The sequence below is a fragment of the Oreochromis aureus genome, linkage group 17, assembly GCF_013358895.1.
Source record: "Oreochromis aureus strain Israel breed Guangdong linkage group 17, ZZ_aureus, whole genome shotgun sequence".
NCBI lineage: Eukaryota > Metazoa > Chordata > Actinopteri > Cichliformes > Cichlidae > Oreochromis > Oreochromis aureus.
Window position 1 is genome coordinate 9177981 of NC_052958.1, and position 13695 is coordinate 9191675.

The 13695-nt window shown below is 40.4% G+C and overlaps 1 protein-coding gene across 2 annotated transcripts in view; it reads left to right on the forward strand.

Annotated features, from left to right (window-relative positions):
* Positions 1-271: 271 nt before the first annotated feature.
* Positions 272-13695, forward strand: part of grm8a (glutamate receptor, metabotropic 8a) — a 167027-nt gene continuing 153603 nt past the window's right edge. For both annotated transcript variants that reach the window (XM_039600685.1, XM_039600684.1), the window contains exons 1-2: positions 272-302; positions 7853-8069. In XM_039600685.1, the coding sequence (XP_039456619.1) occupies positions 7958-8069 (112 nt within the window). In that variant the 5' untranslated portion in view covers positions 272-302; positions 7853-7957. The remainder of the gene's footprint in view (positions 303-7852; positions 8070-13695) is intronic.

Genomic DNA, 13695 nt, shown 5'->3' on the forward strand with positions numbered 1-13695 from the left:
TCCATGCTGAAGTGGCAACCCCCTAACCCTACTCAAGTAAATTTAAGTAAATGTAAGTGTTTGGAAAAAATGTACTTCTAAAAGTACTTTTATTGCACCATGTTCATTCACTCATGAGCTGCTGTAATATGAACCAAATGGCTGAATTACCACTTCAGCATGCAGTCAAGTTTTATAGTGTCTTGCTAATGACCTACTAATTTTATTGAGGTGTGTTGCAACAGGGACACATGGAAAAGTTGCAGGACACTGGCCCTCGAGGACTGGAGTTTGAGACCCCTGCTTTAAGACATATTGAGGAGGTAATTTAGCAATTTGGCTGCCCTAAGGTTCTTGTGCTTGCACTTCATGTGTGAGCTAGCATTTGCCAAAACTGTGGTGAAACATGCACTTGTTGTACTTTATGTCAGCTGTCTTTTACATCAACCGAGATACCGACCTGCACTATAGTATTTGCTTGTTTGCTTGCTTTCACATGCATGTGAATTTGAGTGACATCCGATTCTAAATCCATGGGGTTTAATATGATTTTATACCTGTTGTAGCCATAATAGCTTCAACTCTTCTGGGAAGGCTTTCCACAAGGTTTAGGAGTGTGTTTATGGGAATTGTTGACCATTCTTCTTCCAGAAATGCATTTCAGAGGTCAGACACTGATGTTGGATGAGAAGGCCTGGCTTAAAGTCTCTGCCTAATTCATCCCAAAGGTGTTCTGTCGGAATGAGTTCAGGACTCTGTGCAGGCCAGTCAAGTTTTTCCACACCAAACTCCCTTATCTATGTCTTTATGGACCTTGCTTTGTGCACTCTTGCACAGTCATTTTGGAACATGAAGCTAACTATTCCTACAAAGTTGGGAGCATTAAATTGGAGAAGTACCCCTTCACCTGGCAAATGCCAAACCCAGACATGTCCATCAGATTTTCAGACTGAGAAGTATAATTTGTCACTCCAGAGAATACAACTACTGTGTTGTAGAGTCCAGTGGCGGTGTGCCTTAAAGCACTACATCTGATGCTTTGCATCGAGCTTGGTGATGTAAGGATGCATACAGGTCAGCCACTGAAACCTATTCTATGACGCTCTCTATATGCTGTAATCTGAAGGCCAGAAGTCTGGACATCTGTAGCTGTTGACGCTGAAGAAAGTTGACGACCTGTGCACACTCTGCACCTCAGCATCTGCTGATCCCACTCTGTGATTTTTCCATAGCCTACCACTTTCTGACAGTGTTCCTGTCATTTGCACTCGCATCCACTTTGTTATTGTAACGCTGGATTGTGGAATATTTAGTAGCACGAAAATGTCTCAACTGGACTTGCTGAACAGGTGTCATATCACAATACCACACTGGAATTCACTGAGCTCCCGAGAGCGACCCATTTTTCCACAAATGTTTGTAGGAGCAGTCTGCATGCCTAGGTGCTTAAATTTATACATCTGTGACCATGGAAGTGATTGCAACACCTGAATTCAATGATATGGATGGGTTAATGTAATTCCTGAGAATCTGTGTCATGACAACACTATTGACTTGGATGTGAAATGGCCAGCTGTTACCATATCACCCTCTACAATTTGGATGAATTAGTCTATCCTGACATTGGACGAAAGGCTGGGAACCATGAACAGGATTCCAGTCCATCACAGAGAGCCAGGCAACCACTCATGCTCACATGAATTTAAAATCCCCACTTAGCACAACATGCTTGTATTTGGACTGAGGAAACCAAAAAGAAACCTGTGGAGGAACATGCATTTTCCTGAACCTTTTTGTTTTGGTATGAGTCATCTTACACCTACAGCCATGGAAAAAGTAGTTTAACTATCATAGTCTACTGTGGTAGTTGCATTGTTAAAATATAATCCCCTTTAAAACAGTTAAATGAGGATACATTTGTAACATGAAAGCCTAAAAGACAGGCACAAATGCAAAGGTACAAACAGTAAACAGGAAAAAATGAGACAGATGGCCCCAGACAGGGAGAACCGGGTTAGACAGAGCGAGAGACGCCCAGGCCTTAGCCCCAGCAGTCTTCATGCTGGTAAATTAGCTTGGTGAGATCCCACTGTGGCGCTACTCTCCTCATTAAACAGAGACCATGGCTTGCTGTTAGAGGGCTAAGTCAAAAATGTTTTTTGAACAAGTAAATAACTATCCAGACTTATTCAAAAGCAGGGCTCCAGACGACCAAATCAATTTACTGTATTTGTGCCTATATTCTCATGGTCACCATGCTCTCTTCAATTCCTCCAGCTCATTCTGAGTGTCTAAGCCTTGTCAATCCTTGTCTAAGCTCTGTAGCCTTTGTAATTATGTAAACAAAATGACTACAGTTTCTCTCAACACAAAAGTTGAATATAAATTGGTTAACATGATTAAGCAGATAATTTTATCACAGATGACGTGACCAACCTTCCTCACAATGCCCCTGCAAGTGTGACTGTTTAACAACGTATCCAATCCTCTTACTGACAGTGTTTGTGTGTGTGTGAAGGAGACACAAAAGCGATATATGTGTGTAATGCTTTGGGGTTAATTAGCTTCAAACCAATGCCATCTATCAGCCCAGTGCTCAGACTCTGCCTCCCTACCCGACGGCTCCATTACCACCAGATACACACAAGCACACACTATAGGCCAGTTTAGGTTGCAGTCGTGCTTCTGTAAGGTCTCCACATGACAATAATTTTTTTAAAACAACATTTAGAATAAAAAAAAAACAATCTAATATCTGTCATAGATTTAGATTGTTTTGTGTTTATTTTTGGCCCTTTGCAGGTTACTGTAGCCTAAAAGCACAGCACAAGTTGCTGACTCTAACATTCCTCACAAACCAGAAGTCTCCTTAGGTAAATTTCCTGCTCTCCAGCATATTTTGCTATGTTTTTGTCTTTTCGGTTCCTCTGCCAGGATGGGTGCAATTCTATGAAATGAATTTTCTCAACTTTGGTCCCCAGCTGGAACAACACACACACACACTCACTCACAAAAAGTCAGTGGCTTGAATCATTAGGTCTGTTAAGGTCCAAATCCGGCTGTTAGTTATCTGTTCAGCTCCCTAGTGGGATTTAGTTGGATCTATAGTGAAGGATGAAACTGTTCCTCTCTTTCACCAAACCCATTAAGGAACAGACGGGGCAGACCTAACTGTCTATAGTGGCAGGACTTCTAGGATATTGGCTTATATTGGTTTCTATTGGTTTCACTGCCCCCAGAGTTTATTCAGCAGATACTGTTTGGAAACAAAAAAACAGAAGCAGAAGGGCTTTTAAAGGTTTTCTTAAAGCAATGTTTTAGTCAAAGGATGTGTTTTCCAGAGCTCAAGAAAACAGTGATATTAACAGCTTGCTGGTGTTGATTGATTGTTTTCATGAAGGGGAAACATAAGCTTTTGCTCTTTCAATACTCTTTGCTTAGAGGGGAATACAGCAATTAAGAATTAATCTGTTATTTTTATGGCTGAGACTAGTCTATTCCATGTTTTCACTGTGATTAATTCTATACTTAAGCAAAGGAACCAAGATTTAATATCTTTGCTGGCTGGGCCCGATCGCTATTCAGTGGCAACCCCACTACTTGATATAGATTAGTTTGTGTTTGTTCTTAGGAAGAGTTTAGGCTTCTAATGAGGTTTTGTGGGGAGGTGCAGGGAATAAGTGCTGGTTCAGAGATCTTTTGGCTTATTTAAGAATAGTGACTGTAAGGAAGCGAGCAGCAGCATGCATAGTGGAATTCTGGTAATCCAGAGATCCTTGGGAACAGAGGATTAAAGATTTAAGATGCCTTCATTATACAACAGTGTGTGAAAATTATTTATTTGCTATTATATATAGACTGCATTCCGGGGATCCAGAAATATCAACAATTTGTTAGTTTGTGGAAGCACGGTAGTTCTTTGGATAAAATGGAAAAAAAAAAAAAAAAAAAGTTTAAAATTCAAGCTTTCAAGCAAGCATGCATGCAAAATGTCATATATTGACTGACTGAATTGTAATGAATAGCCAAACAAGGTTATGAGCAGCATCTAGAACTAAAGAAAATAACATTAGCGCTGTATGTTCACCAAAGTATTTTCTCTTGAATACAGCCTTTTCTTAGTTTGTGATTGGGTCATCATTCAGCAAGTCTATAAGGTCAAGTATCTCCAGGACATACTGCATCTGCAGTGGTTTGCATACTTTCTGTCTCATAGAAAAAGAAATGCCATCAAATTATAAAAATTTAGCATCATCTTGGTAACAAACATAGTTTATACAGACGACAGATACTACTAGACGCCGATCCAGTTGTTTATACATTCAGTAATTATTGTTGATATCTTTGTGCAGTCAGTGGATATTGCATAGATGATAATAATTGTCTACCAAAACTCTGAAACAATACAGGACATTACTCCACTGATAAGTGCGTGAGAGTCAGAAAGTGTTAATTGAAACGGCAGATAAGCCTATACATACTCTTCCATTTATTACTCACACTTGTATTTCCCTCTCTCTCCCTCATACACTCACACACATATTCATTAGAGCAAATGGAATTAAGGGGATTGCAGGCATAATCTTCTTCCCCAGCGATGTGGGGGAACCAAGCTGTTAATTTGCCGCCTCTAACTACACCTCCAACTCAGCTTGTTTTGAAAAGGGCTCAAGTCATTGCGAGTCAATGGGAACTCACAGTACGTAAATGATTTACAACACTCAAACGTCGCTTGACATTTGGAAAATTAAGGAGGTTTCTGCACCTTTATGCACAGTACATATCTGTTTTTCAGGGATCTATGAATGTGTCAGTAGTGGCTGTAACTTGGTAAATGGACTGGTACTTATATAGCGCTTTTCTACTCCAACTAATCAGTCAAAGTGCTTTTTACTACAAGCCTCATTCATCCAATCACGCGCATACACATAGGCACTTTTTTCTATACCTAAGCTTTTGATATTTGCAGTGCATCCTGTCAGAGGCAACTCGGGGTTCAATATCTTGTCCAATGGATGCTTTAACATGCAGACTGGGATATTCCCAGAATCGAACCACACATCTTCCGATTGGTTGAACGCCAGTTCCTGAGCCACTTCCACAGTCACATAGGTGTCAGTGTGGGTGTGTGTCTCTTTTTTTATGTGTTAGCATACGTATGTATCTATTTATGCTGGCAGCAGAGTTGCTACTTTACTGTAACATTTACTTTATTGTACTTCAAAATTTACAGTGACTGTACTGTCATTTATCTACAGTTTTTTATTTATACCACATGATACTGTATTTTAACAGGATAATGTTGTACAAATATGTAATTAAATCATTTACTATAGCATATATCTAGTAAAGCTCCAAGTTTTACAGTATTTTTTTAACAGTACTACAGTATTTCTGAGGCACCAGCCCTACCATGACACAGAACTGGATAAACCAAAGAAAATGTATGGAAAGACTGATTGTGCTTCTGCATTGTCAGTAGCTTTGCTACAATCGCACTTTTAAACAATTAAGTCACTCCGACATTTTCACTGGGCGTGTTCTCAAGTGCGGCGTGGAGCAGCAGCGAGCAAACAGCCACCTCTGCCCCTCAAACACAGGAAAGAGAGGAGAAAAGAGAAAATTCATCATGTTTTCTCTGAGTAGAACTAATAAAGCTGGAGTTTATCGATACCACAGTCTTTAATAATTTAGCCCTGGTGCACGTTTTATTACCTGGTTTCGCTACCTACCCCTAGTGACTATATAAATGTCTGCAGAAATATTTTGTGAAAACACAGGTATATTTGGGGTAGACAGTACTGGCTCTATGCCTGCAGTAGACAATATTGGATGTTGAATCTGTACTTTATGTAACTCTCGCTCCCTCACTGCATTTGCTCTTTTCTCTGCTTTTCGTCCTCTTACTCAGTAATGACTTGGGAAGGATGACAAGTCATTACGGAGTGTGTTTGTGTCTGAGTATGTCTGTGTTTCCCAGCTTTAGAGTGAAATAACAAAAGATCAAAGTATTAGGTTTGCGGAGGTCACAAAGTTTCTTTCCCATGGTAAACAGACGAATATCTCATACTCCTGCAGCCATGAATTCAGTGCTCTTTGAAATGGATATTCGGATATTTAAAAGTACATAGAGTAAAAGACCAAGTGAAACGGTGGAGTCACACACAAAATAAGACGTGTACGCAGCAGCACATGCATGTAGCCACATACTGTATATACAGTGAAGAGCTGGAATTGGCTTTGATTTTTTCCTTTTTTATTTGTTTATCATCACCTCTATGAATTATACATATCCTGAAGTTCACCAGAGTTCCCAGTTCTATTCCCCTGACAGAGGAGACCAAAAACGGCACTCAAATGCTGGAAGCGTGAACTCCCATTGGGTTGGAAAAATGGAAAGTTATTAAACAACTGAAAACTGAGGAACAAAGCTGTTTTGTTTCAAAATTAGATATCCAGCCAGCAATAAAACAAGAAATTTTCCATTTAGTGCAGAGCAATAAGTGTTGTCACAGAAGTGAAAACAAAATATTCTCTCTTCTCAATATTCTCCTTATACACAGTGAATGTGCTGTACAGGTTAGGAATTACAATTAGCATACTTTATTTACAATACAATGCATTTTTATGCCACATGCAATAATCTTGACACTTAGCGTTATTTACCTTTGTTTACAGATTTGCTTTTAAACCACTGAAGAGAAATAACTTACAGTATCTCTCAAAATGGATCCCTGACCTTTTTAAAATGGCAAAGACAAGTATAGATGCACAGCGGCAGAGACTTCAGATGATGCTCAAAGGGAATAAAGACAGTGAGTGATGGCCTTTAGAAACATTCAAGTCACATAAACACACAAATGTGCGCACACTGTCGGTCCTAAATCTCCCGCCTGGTTTCGCTGTGTTCGGCAGTTGTCGACGTTGGTGTTTTTGTGTGTGTTAGCATGGGAGACAGACAGCTGACACACCTTATGCTTGGGTGAGATTGACAGTTAAGAGTTGCTTCGAATGTATGCCAATGAGATGTCTGCCCAACAACTCTGTGCGTGCGTGTGTTTGTGCTTGCGAATGTTATAAATGCAGGGGCTTTCCCTGCCGTCTCCCACTGTCAGGGGGAAAGATCAATCTGCCTGTCAGCCATTGAACACCTTCGGCCTGTTATGCCACCTATCACAAGCAATACACGTATGTGTGTGTGTGTGTGTATGTGTGTCTTCTGTTATTTCATCAGCCTCTTTGTTTCTCCGTTCTGCAATCTGACTGTTGTGCTTTTCTTTTCTGTCCCCCCCTTTGGTCCCTCATGTCTCTTCTCTGTGTCTCTTTTAAATCTTCTCTCTACCCTGAATCTGTCAGCCATAACACCAGTGTTGAAAAATGACACCACCTGCTTACCTTTTTGTTACCACGCTGTCAGCCTGTATTCATATTTCCAATTATGAACCAATTATGCTTTAATACCTGTTCATCATCAGCATGTGTTTTTTTTTTTTTTCTTTCATATCTATGAACCAGCAATTTATCATTTTAGTTACACTGTAACTTTCATGTTGATGACTTCGTCTCAATTTCCAGACAATTATTTACCACACTGATCCTGCAGGGAGTGGGCGTTTTGTAATTCCTAGTTCAAATAACACTAAACCTTTTTACTTTTTCAAGTTTTTTTTTTTTTCTTCACACATTCATTGTGGTGATAAACATTAAATTGAAAAAAATAATCATATGAGTCTTCCCACTTTACTCATTTTAATATGTAGGCAGTAAAACAATTACACTATTTGGCTCACGTTCAGAAACACCACGCTATTAACTGTGCTTTTTTTCACATTTCCTCAACATCTTCCTTCCTTCTTCCCCTTTTTCCATCCAGATCCCGCAGATCAGCTACGCCTCTACGGCTCCCGAGCTGAGTGACAACACTCGCTATGACTTCTTCTCCCGTGTTGTGCCACCGGACTCGTACCAGGCCCAGGCCATGATGGACATCGTCACAGCGATGGAGTGGAACTACGTTTCCACGCTGGCCTCAGAAGGCAACTATGGCGAGAGCGGCGTCGAGGCCTTTATTCAGATTTCCAGAGAAACTGGTAAGACCAAGCCTTTCCTCTGTTCATCTGCTTCCCCCCCCCCTTAAAACGAAACCTCAGCTCAACAGGGATATAGATTAGAAAACTTATATTGTGTTTCCATATCATAGATTGTTCTGATTTTGTCTACATTTTATGGTGACGAGGTTTTATGCTCCAGCTTTTCTGGGAAAATGTTTGAAGCAGCATTTATAACTCCTTCTCTTCTGTGTTGTGTGACACCTTCATACAGTATTTGCTGTGACTGTCACTCCAGAGCAAATCATAATTTAAATGGATTTGAGTGAGAGCAGAGCGGAGGTCTATACTAGAGTTTAAAAAAAACTGTTAGAGGCAAGCTCGCCACTTCTGCTCCACTATCAGGATGTAATAACTATGATATGATGTTCATAGTGCACTTTGGTGTATAGTACATGATCAGTGGCTTTGGCCTGCAATTTTGGATGAATTGTAGAAAGAACAGAGTGGAAACCTGTTGTTTAAAGTTCTAGAGAAACTCCGGGGGAAGTTCACTCTTTGCGTAAATTGCAGGCTGTAGATTGCAGACTGTGGCGAGCAAACTGAGAAAGTTATTGTCGCAAACATGTGATGGACAAGTGCAGCCATCTGTGTATCTGTCTTTTAGTTCTTTATGCATGCATTTCTTTTTTGGCAGTGACGCCAGCTCTTGCAGACGCATTCAGCCGGTGTGAAAAAGGTGTGCTGTCATGGTTATTGTCCCTGAGAATTAGCAGAACAAGCTCTAAACATCTAATACGGCAACTCTAGTTACTCTAGTAGACAGGTGGGCGACAAAAGAAGGATACAGCGTTAAAGAGTGGATTTTTATGGTGACACAAAGACGAGCAAATGCACAGGGGTCACATTAAGCAGGTGGAAATCAAGAGTGAGGTTCATTTTAATAAGGTGGTGCACAGTAAATTGTTGGTAATTTGGTGGGAAATGTGTCTTAGGTTTTGGCCCGCACGCAGTCATTTCAGAGCACATCTGTTGCTGGTGCAGCATTAATGTGCTGCCACTTTGGTGCTTTGATCAACAAAAGCAAAGCTAAGTCAGTAAACTGCTGTAAAAACTTGGAGCAAATGTTCAGCAGTAACAGACTGCAAATGATCAGTTTTGTCATCGCTGCTTAAACTGTCAGCTGCAAACTGGGATCACTAATTTGAGCAGGACCTGTTGTCCTCTGCAGCTTTATGCTGCAGTGAAAGCATCTCAGTTCATTAAATCTCTTGATCCATCTGAAGGCAGCAGGACTCACGCAGCCATGTGTCATCAAAGGAAGGACAAATGGTGGAACCGTGACAGAGTTATGGGTGCCCGAGGCTAACTGATGTCCATGACGATCAAAAGGCTGATATGTACTGTAGTACAATACCACAGAAGAGCTGCTGTAAGACATATCTGAACACTTTCATGCTCCACAATGGCAGACAGGTAGTATAACAGTTGGGGCATGGTCAGGGTGACCATAGCACCCTTATCCCCTGACTAGAGCCTTCAGTGGAAGCATGAGTGTCTAAAGTGAAACATGGAGCTAAGTAGGAATTCCCCCTTATTGCCAGGTACATGAGCATGATTTAGTAGGGAGGGATGGTAGCATGATGCATTTGGTAACAAGCTGTTGAACCCAGAGTAGGAAATGTTCTGCTGGTAAACCTCAGGAACTAAACTTTGTTGCTAACCATGCATGGGATAACTAGAGCTGTCACGATATTAGAATTTCAAAGTCAATACCAATACCCAAGAAAATACTTTATACTACATAAAAGATTTTGACCCCATCGTGCAACAACAGAAGTAATGACAAAGAAGTCATTAACATTTGTTAATGTTCAATGAATGTTTCCAGTTATAAGTTAAAATTAGCAAAATAAGTTTTTAAAAAAATACCTAGCACATATCAGTAATTTAATTATTGTGGAAGAAGAGCATTATGGAAGATGGAATTAACAAATAAAATTTGGATAAAGTGTGGTATCACTTATGCTCATTGCCTGCTTTTCAAAACTGACCTCACAGCTAGCTGCAACAAAATAAACACATTTCAATAAATTATTGTGTAAGTAGAAAAGTTAAAGCTTATCATACATTGTCCACCGTTCACACTGGTCCAGGTCTTTGCATCCTTTCCTCGGCTCTTAAGCCACGAAACCCGTCTGATTCAGCTGTGCTGCTCCGGATTTCACTCTTCATTTGCTCGGATTACTTCTCTACATTAGACTCGGCTCTGTTGGGCTACGGTTCCCCTGCTGCTCTGCACAGCCACCAAACTGCCCGGTTCTGTGTTTCCGTAATCCGCTCTGTCACGGCTCCATATTGCATCCATGTCACGTTCAGCCTGCAACAATTATTTATCTTTTATCTAACTAAAATTCAGTAGCTGCTACCTTAATGATAACAGATGGCTAATGTGGCTACTGGGTAACTGCTAACAGTTAAACAGCTAATGTCAACATGTATGCTGGCCAGGTTAGCTTTTACGATAACTTTTTAATACTTCACTGTGTTGAAATAGGAGCTTAACCGAGCTCTCAAATTTCTCCTAAAGCGTTGTTCAGTGTTAAGAACATTAACTACTACAGCTGTTAGTGATTGGAGGGGCTGTGTGAGTGTTTGCTGGCAAATTAATTATAATTTGCAAATTATAATAGTTAAAATTGGTTGGTTTCCTGTTTCAGAGAAATCATACAGTTCACATACATAAATAATAGCAATAGCCATCTTTACAACACTATTAAATAAAAGCAGCATGTCGTATTCTTTAAATGCACTAGACCGTCACATTATAGTTTATGAAACAGTTTAGAGTAGGAATTAAAATACCTTGGAACATTTCTGTCATATAAATGCCTTCATCAGCCTGTTTTAACTGTTTATTTCTGTCATCACTGTGCAAATTAAATTAAAAAAAGCACACACCACCTGCCTCTGGCTGCAGATTTGGAGTGCTTTGAGTTCAGGTCGTGCTACTCTGCACAGTTCGGACAACAATCGGATTTCCTGGAGAAACCTCCCTCTATTTGTTGAGCTGCTGTTCTCATGCATCACTTAGAGCAGAACAGCTGTTTTCAGAGCAGTGACACCCGTGATGAGGTTTCTGAGAGGGAATTTGTCACTATGGAATCAGTACTTTTGAATTCCACTTCTAGAGCCGAAAGTCTACGGTTCTTGAAGCAGATATCCTACTCACAGCTATATTTTGTTTCTAGTCTGCCTGCAGCAAGCTTTTGCCATTCTCTCCTAGCCAGAGTCTTGGAGAGTAATGGGCTTCTCAAGGTGATATACTGTACTGTTGTTAGCTGGGCTTGTATTTAGCAGTGGGATGTAAATTGGACAGTTGTTGGCTCTTGATTTTTACGGGCTGCTTGTGATCGATGTGTTTGCAGGTCTCTTTTAGTCTCGGCCTGCATTTCTGTTCTTTTTTTTAATCACTCTTTGCCTGCTGTATTATCACGGAAAGATTTCAGGGCTGGGTTTGCTGTGAAGGGGCAGTAGATGATGCATTTTAACTATTTCACTGGATGGTGGAGTGACAGGAAAAATGAGAACAAATCACTACAGAGTAAGTGAGAGTGACAGAGATACAGAAAATGAGAGAAACACAGAGAGCTAGATCACTTGTCTGTTTTGATGTAAACTCTAAAAGCACGGTCCCTGTGGTCCTGGGAGCATCAAGATGGGTGAATGCAGAATCAAAATCAGTTTATGAAATCCTTCAAGTGTTGACAGATCAAAATGCTGCGGGTTTCCCTTGTTAAGTCTCAAATGTTTTTTGAAAACACATCATGTTGGATGTTGACAAATATTTACCGACTGACAGAGCCAAGACGAGTAAAGAATCCATTTGATGGAGTTCTCATCAGTCGAAGTCTTTCCAGTTTTTATTTTTTTATCACTCTGTTGATTTTCTTCCCTTTGTTGTTGTTGTTTCTCCATTGTTTGTGTGCTGATGCAGAAATGACAGTTTTTTTTGTATGTCTGTGCTGTTGTCTAGCTGTCCATCTTAGTCCCGGTGCGTGTTTGGAGCCAGCTCGCCCAGGGCTTTGTGCAGTGGCAGTCAGCACATAAATGTTTTGTGTGGTGTCAGATCAGTGTGTGTGTGTATGTCACTGTAAACTCTAAAGCAATACTTAGCAAAGTGTGTATTTGTGTTCTGGGGCGGGGCATGCATTATCTTGCTTTATAGGTGTGTGGGTGGGTGTATGGGAGGGCTGCATGCTGTGACAACAGTCACTCAATTCTTTACTCTGACTATCTGAAGATGCGAAACAAGCTAAGGAAGATAAAGGGATGGCAGAGTGGAGAAAACGCTGGTGAACAAGAGGAGGGGACAGGAAAAGTGACAGGACGGGGAGAGTTCATAGTGTGTTGGAAGTAATGAATGAAACTGGACCCTGGGGAATAGGTGAAGAATAGATCGATCCTAGTAATGATATTTAGCATTCGTTGTACACATATGCATGCATATATTCCCTGAGACACAGTCATATATTTTCATTGCATTTTCAATAACAAGTGGACCTCTTCAGATACACTCAGAGAGAGAAAATAAGAGAAAGCGAGCTGCTGGGAATTTCTAGGATATTATTTTGTGACTGCGGTGTAATGAGTGAAGTTTACAAGGCACTCTGCATACTGATACCAAACATCCGTATGAATTGGTGTGTAATCATTCACTGATGAGTCTTAAAGGGTGTGTGTGTTTGAGAGAGTTAGAGAAAGTGTGCACGTTTGCTGCGTGCATTGTGAAAGGATATTAATTGCCAAAAACTGCTCTCATCATATTAGCATATGTCAGGGGTTACTGGGCGTGTGTGTGGGGTGAATAGGTGATAGTGGCAGCAACAGAAAATGTTTAAAACTGTCCACTCAGACTTCTCTATATGTGTCCCATTCCTGTTTATTTAAGACTCTGGAAGTTAAATATTTACTTCTCCAATACAGTGTTTGAAAGTGAATATGTCCTACTTATGTTTGCTGCCGCACAGCTGCAGCGTTATGCCTCTCCCAGGAGGAGTAAGTAGAAAATTCTGCACATCTAATTTTTCAGCCAAGTCCACTGAGCAGTCAGCAAAATCTTTGTTTCAAAAGGACTGCTATAGGAGGAAAAAACAACTGGAAACAACTTTGTTTTGAGGTTAGAAGTGAAAGAATGCAAAAACCAGGATGCAGGTGTTAAAGAAATCAACCTTCCTATGTTTGCCTTACTTTGTTAGCTCTTAACACTGGCATTAAACACCACATTTTACTAAAGCACTGTCTAACTCTTGAGCCCACACCTCAAAAAATTGCCACAGTGGCCAACGTCAAACTGAACAGTTTTTTTTTTTGTGTGTGTCCAAAAGCATGGATCTTGCCAGATCACCCCTTGCCATTAGTAACCAACCGTGAGACATGTTGCACAGATGAATGCAAACCATTGAGGTTCATGACAGTTTCAGCTATGTGGTAGCAGATTTATCGCTCTACTTGTCATCACAGTAAAGTATTTCTTTTGACTAACCGTATATGTGATGTGATGTCGCACTGCATTTATAAACACTGTTCTGGTCTGATGAGATGACTCTGGATTTAACCATTAACAAAGCCCTAATGTTATGAACTTTAGCTTTGGCTATTACAACCC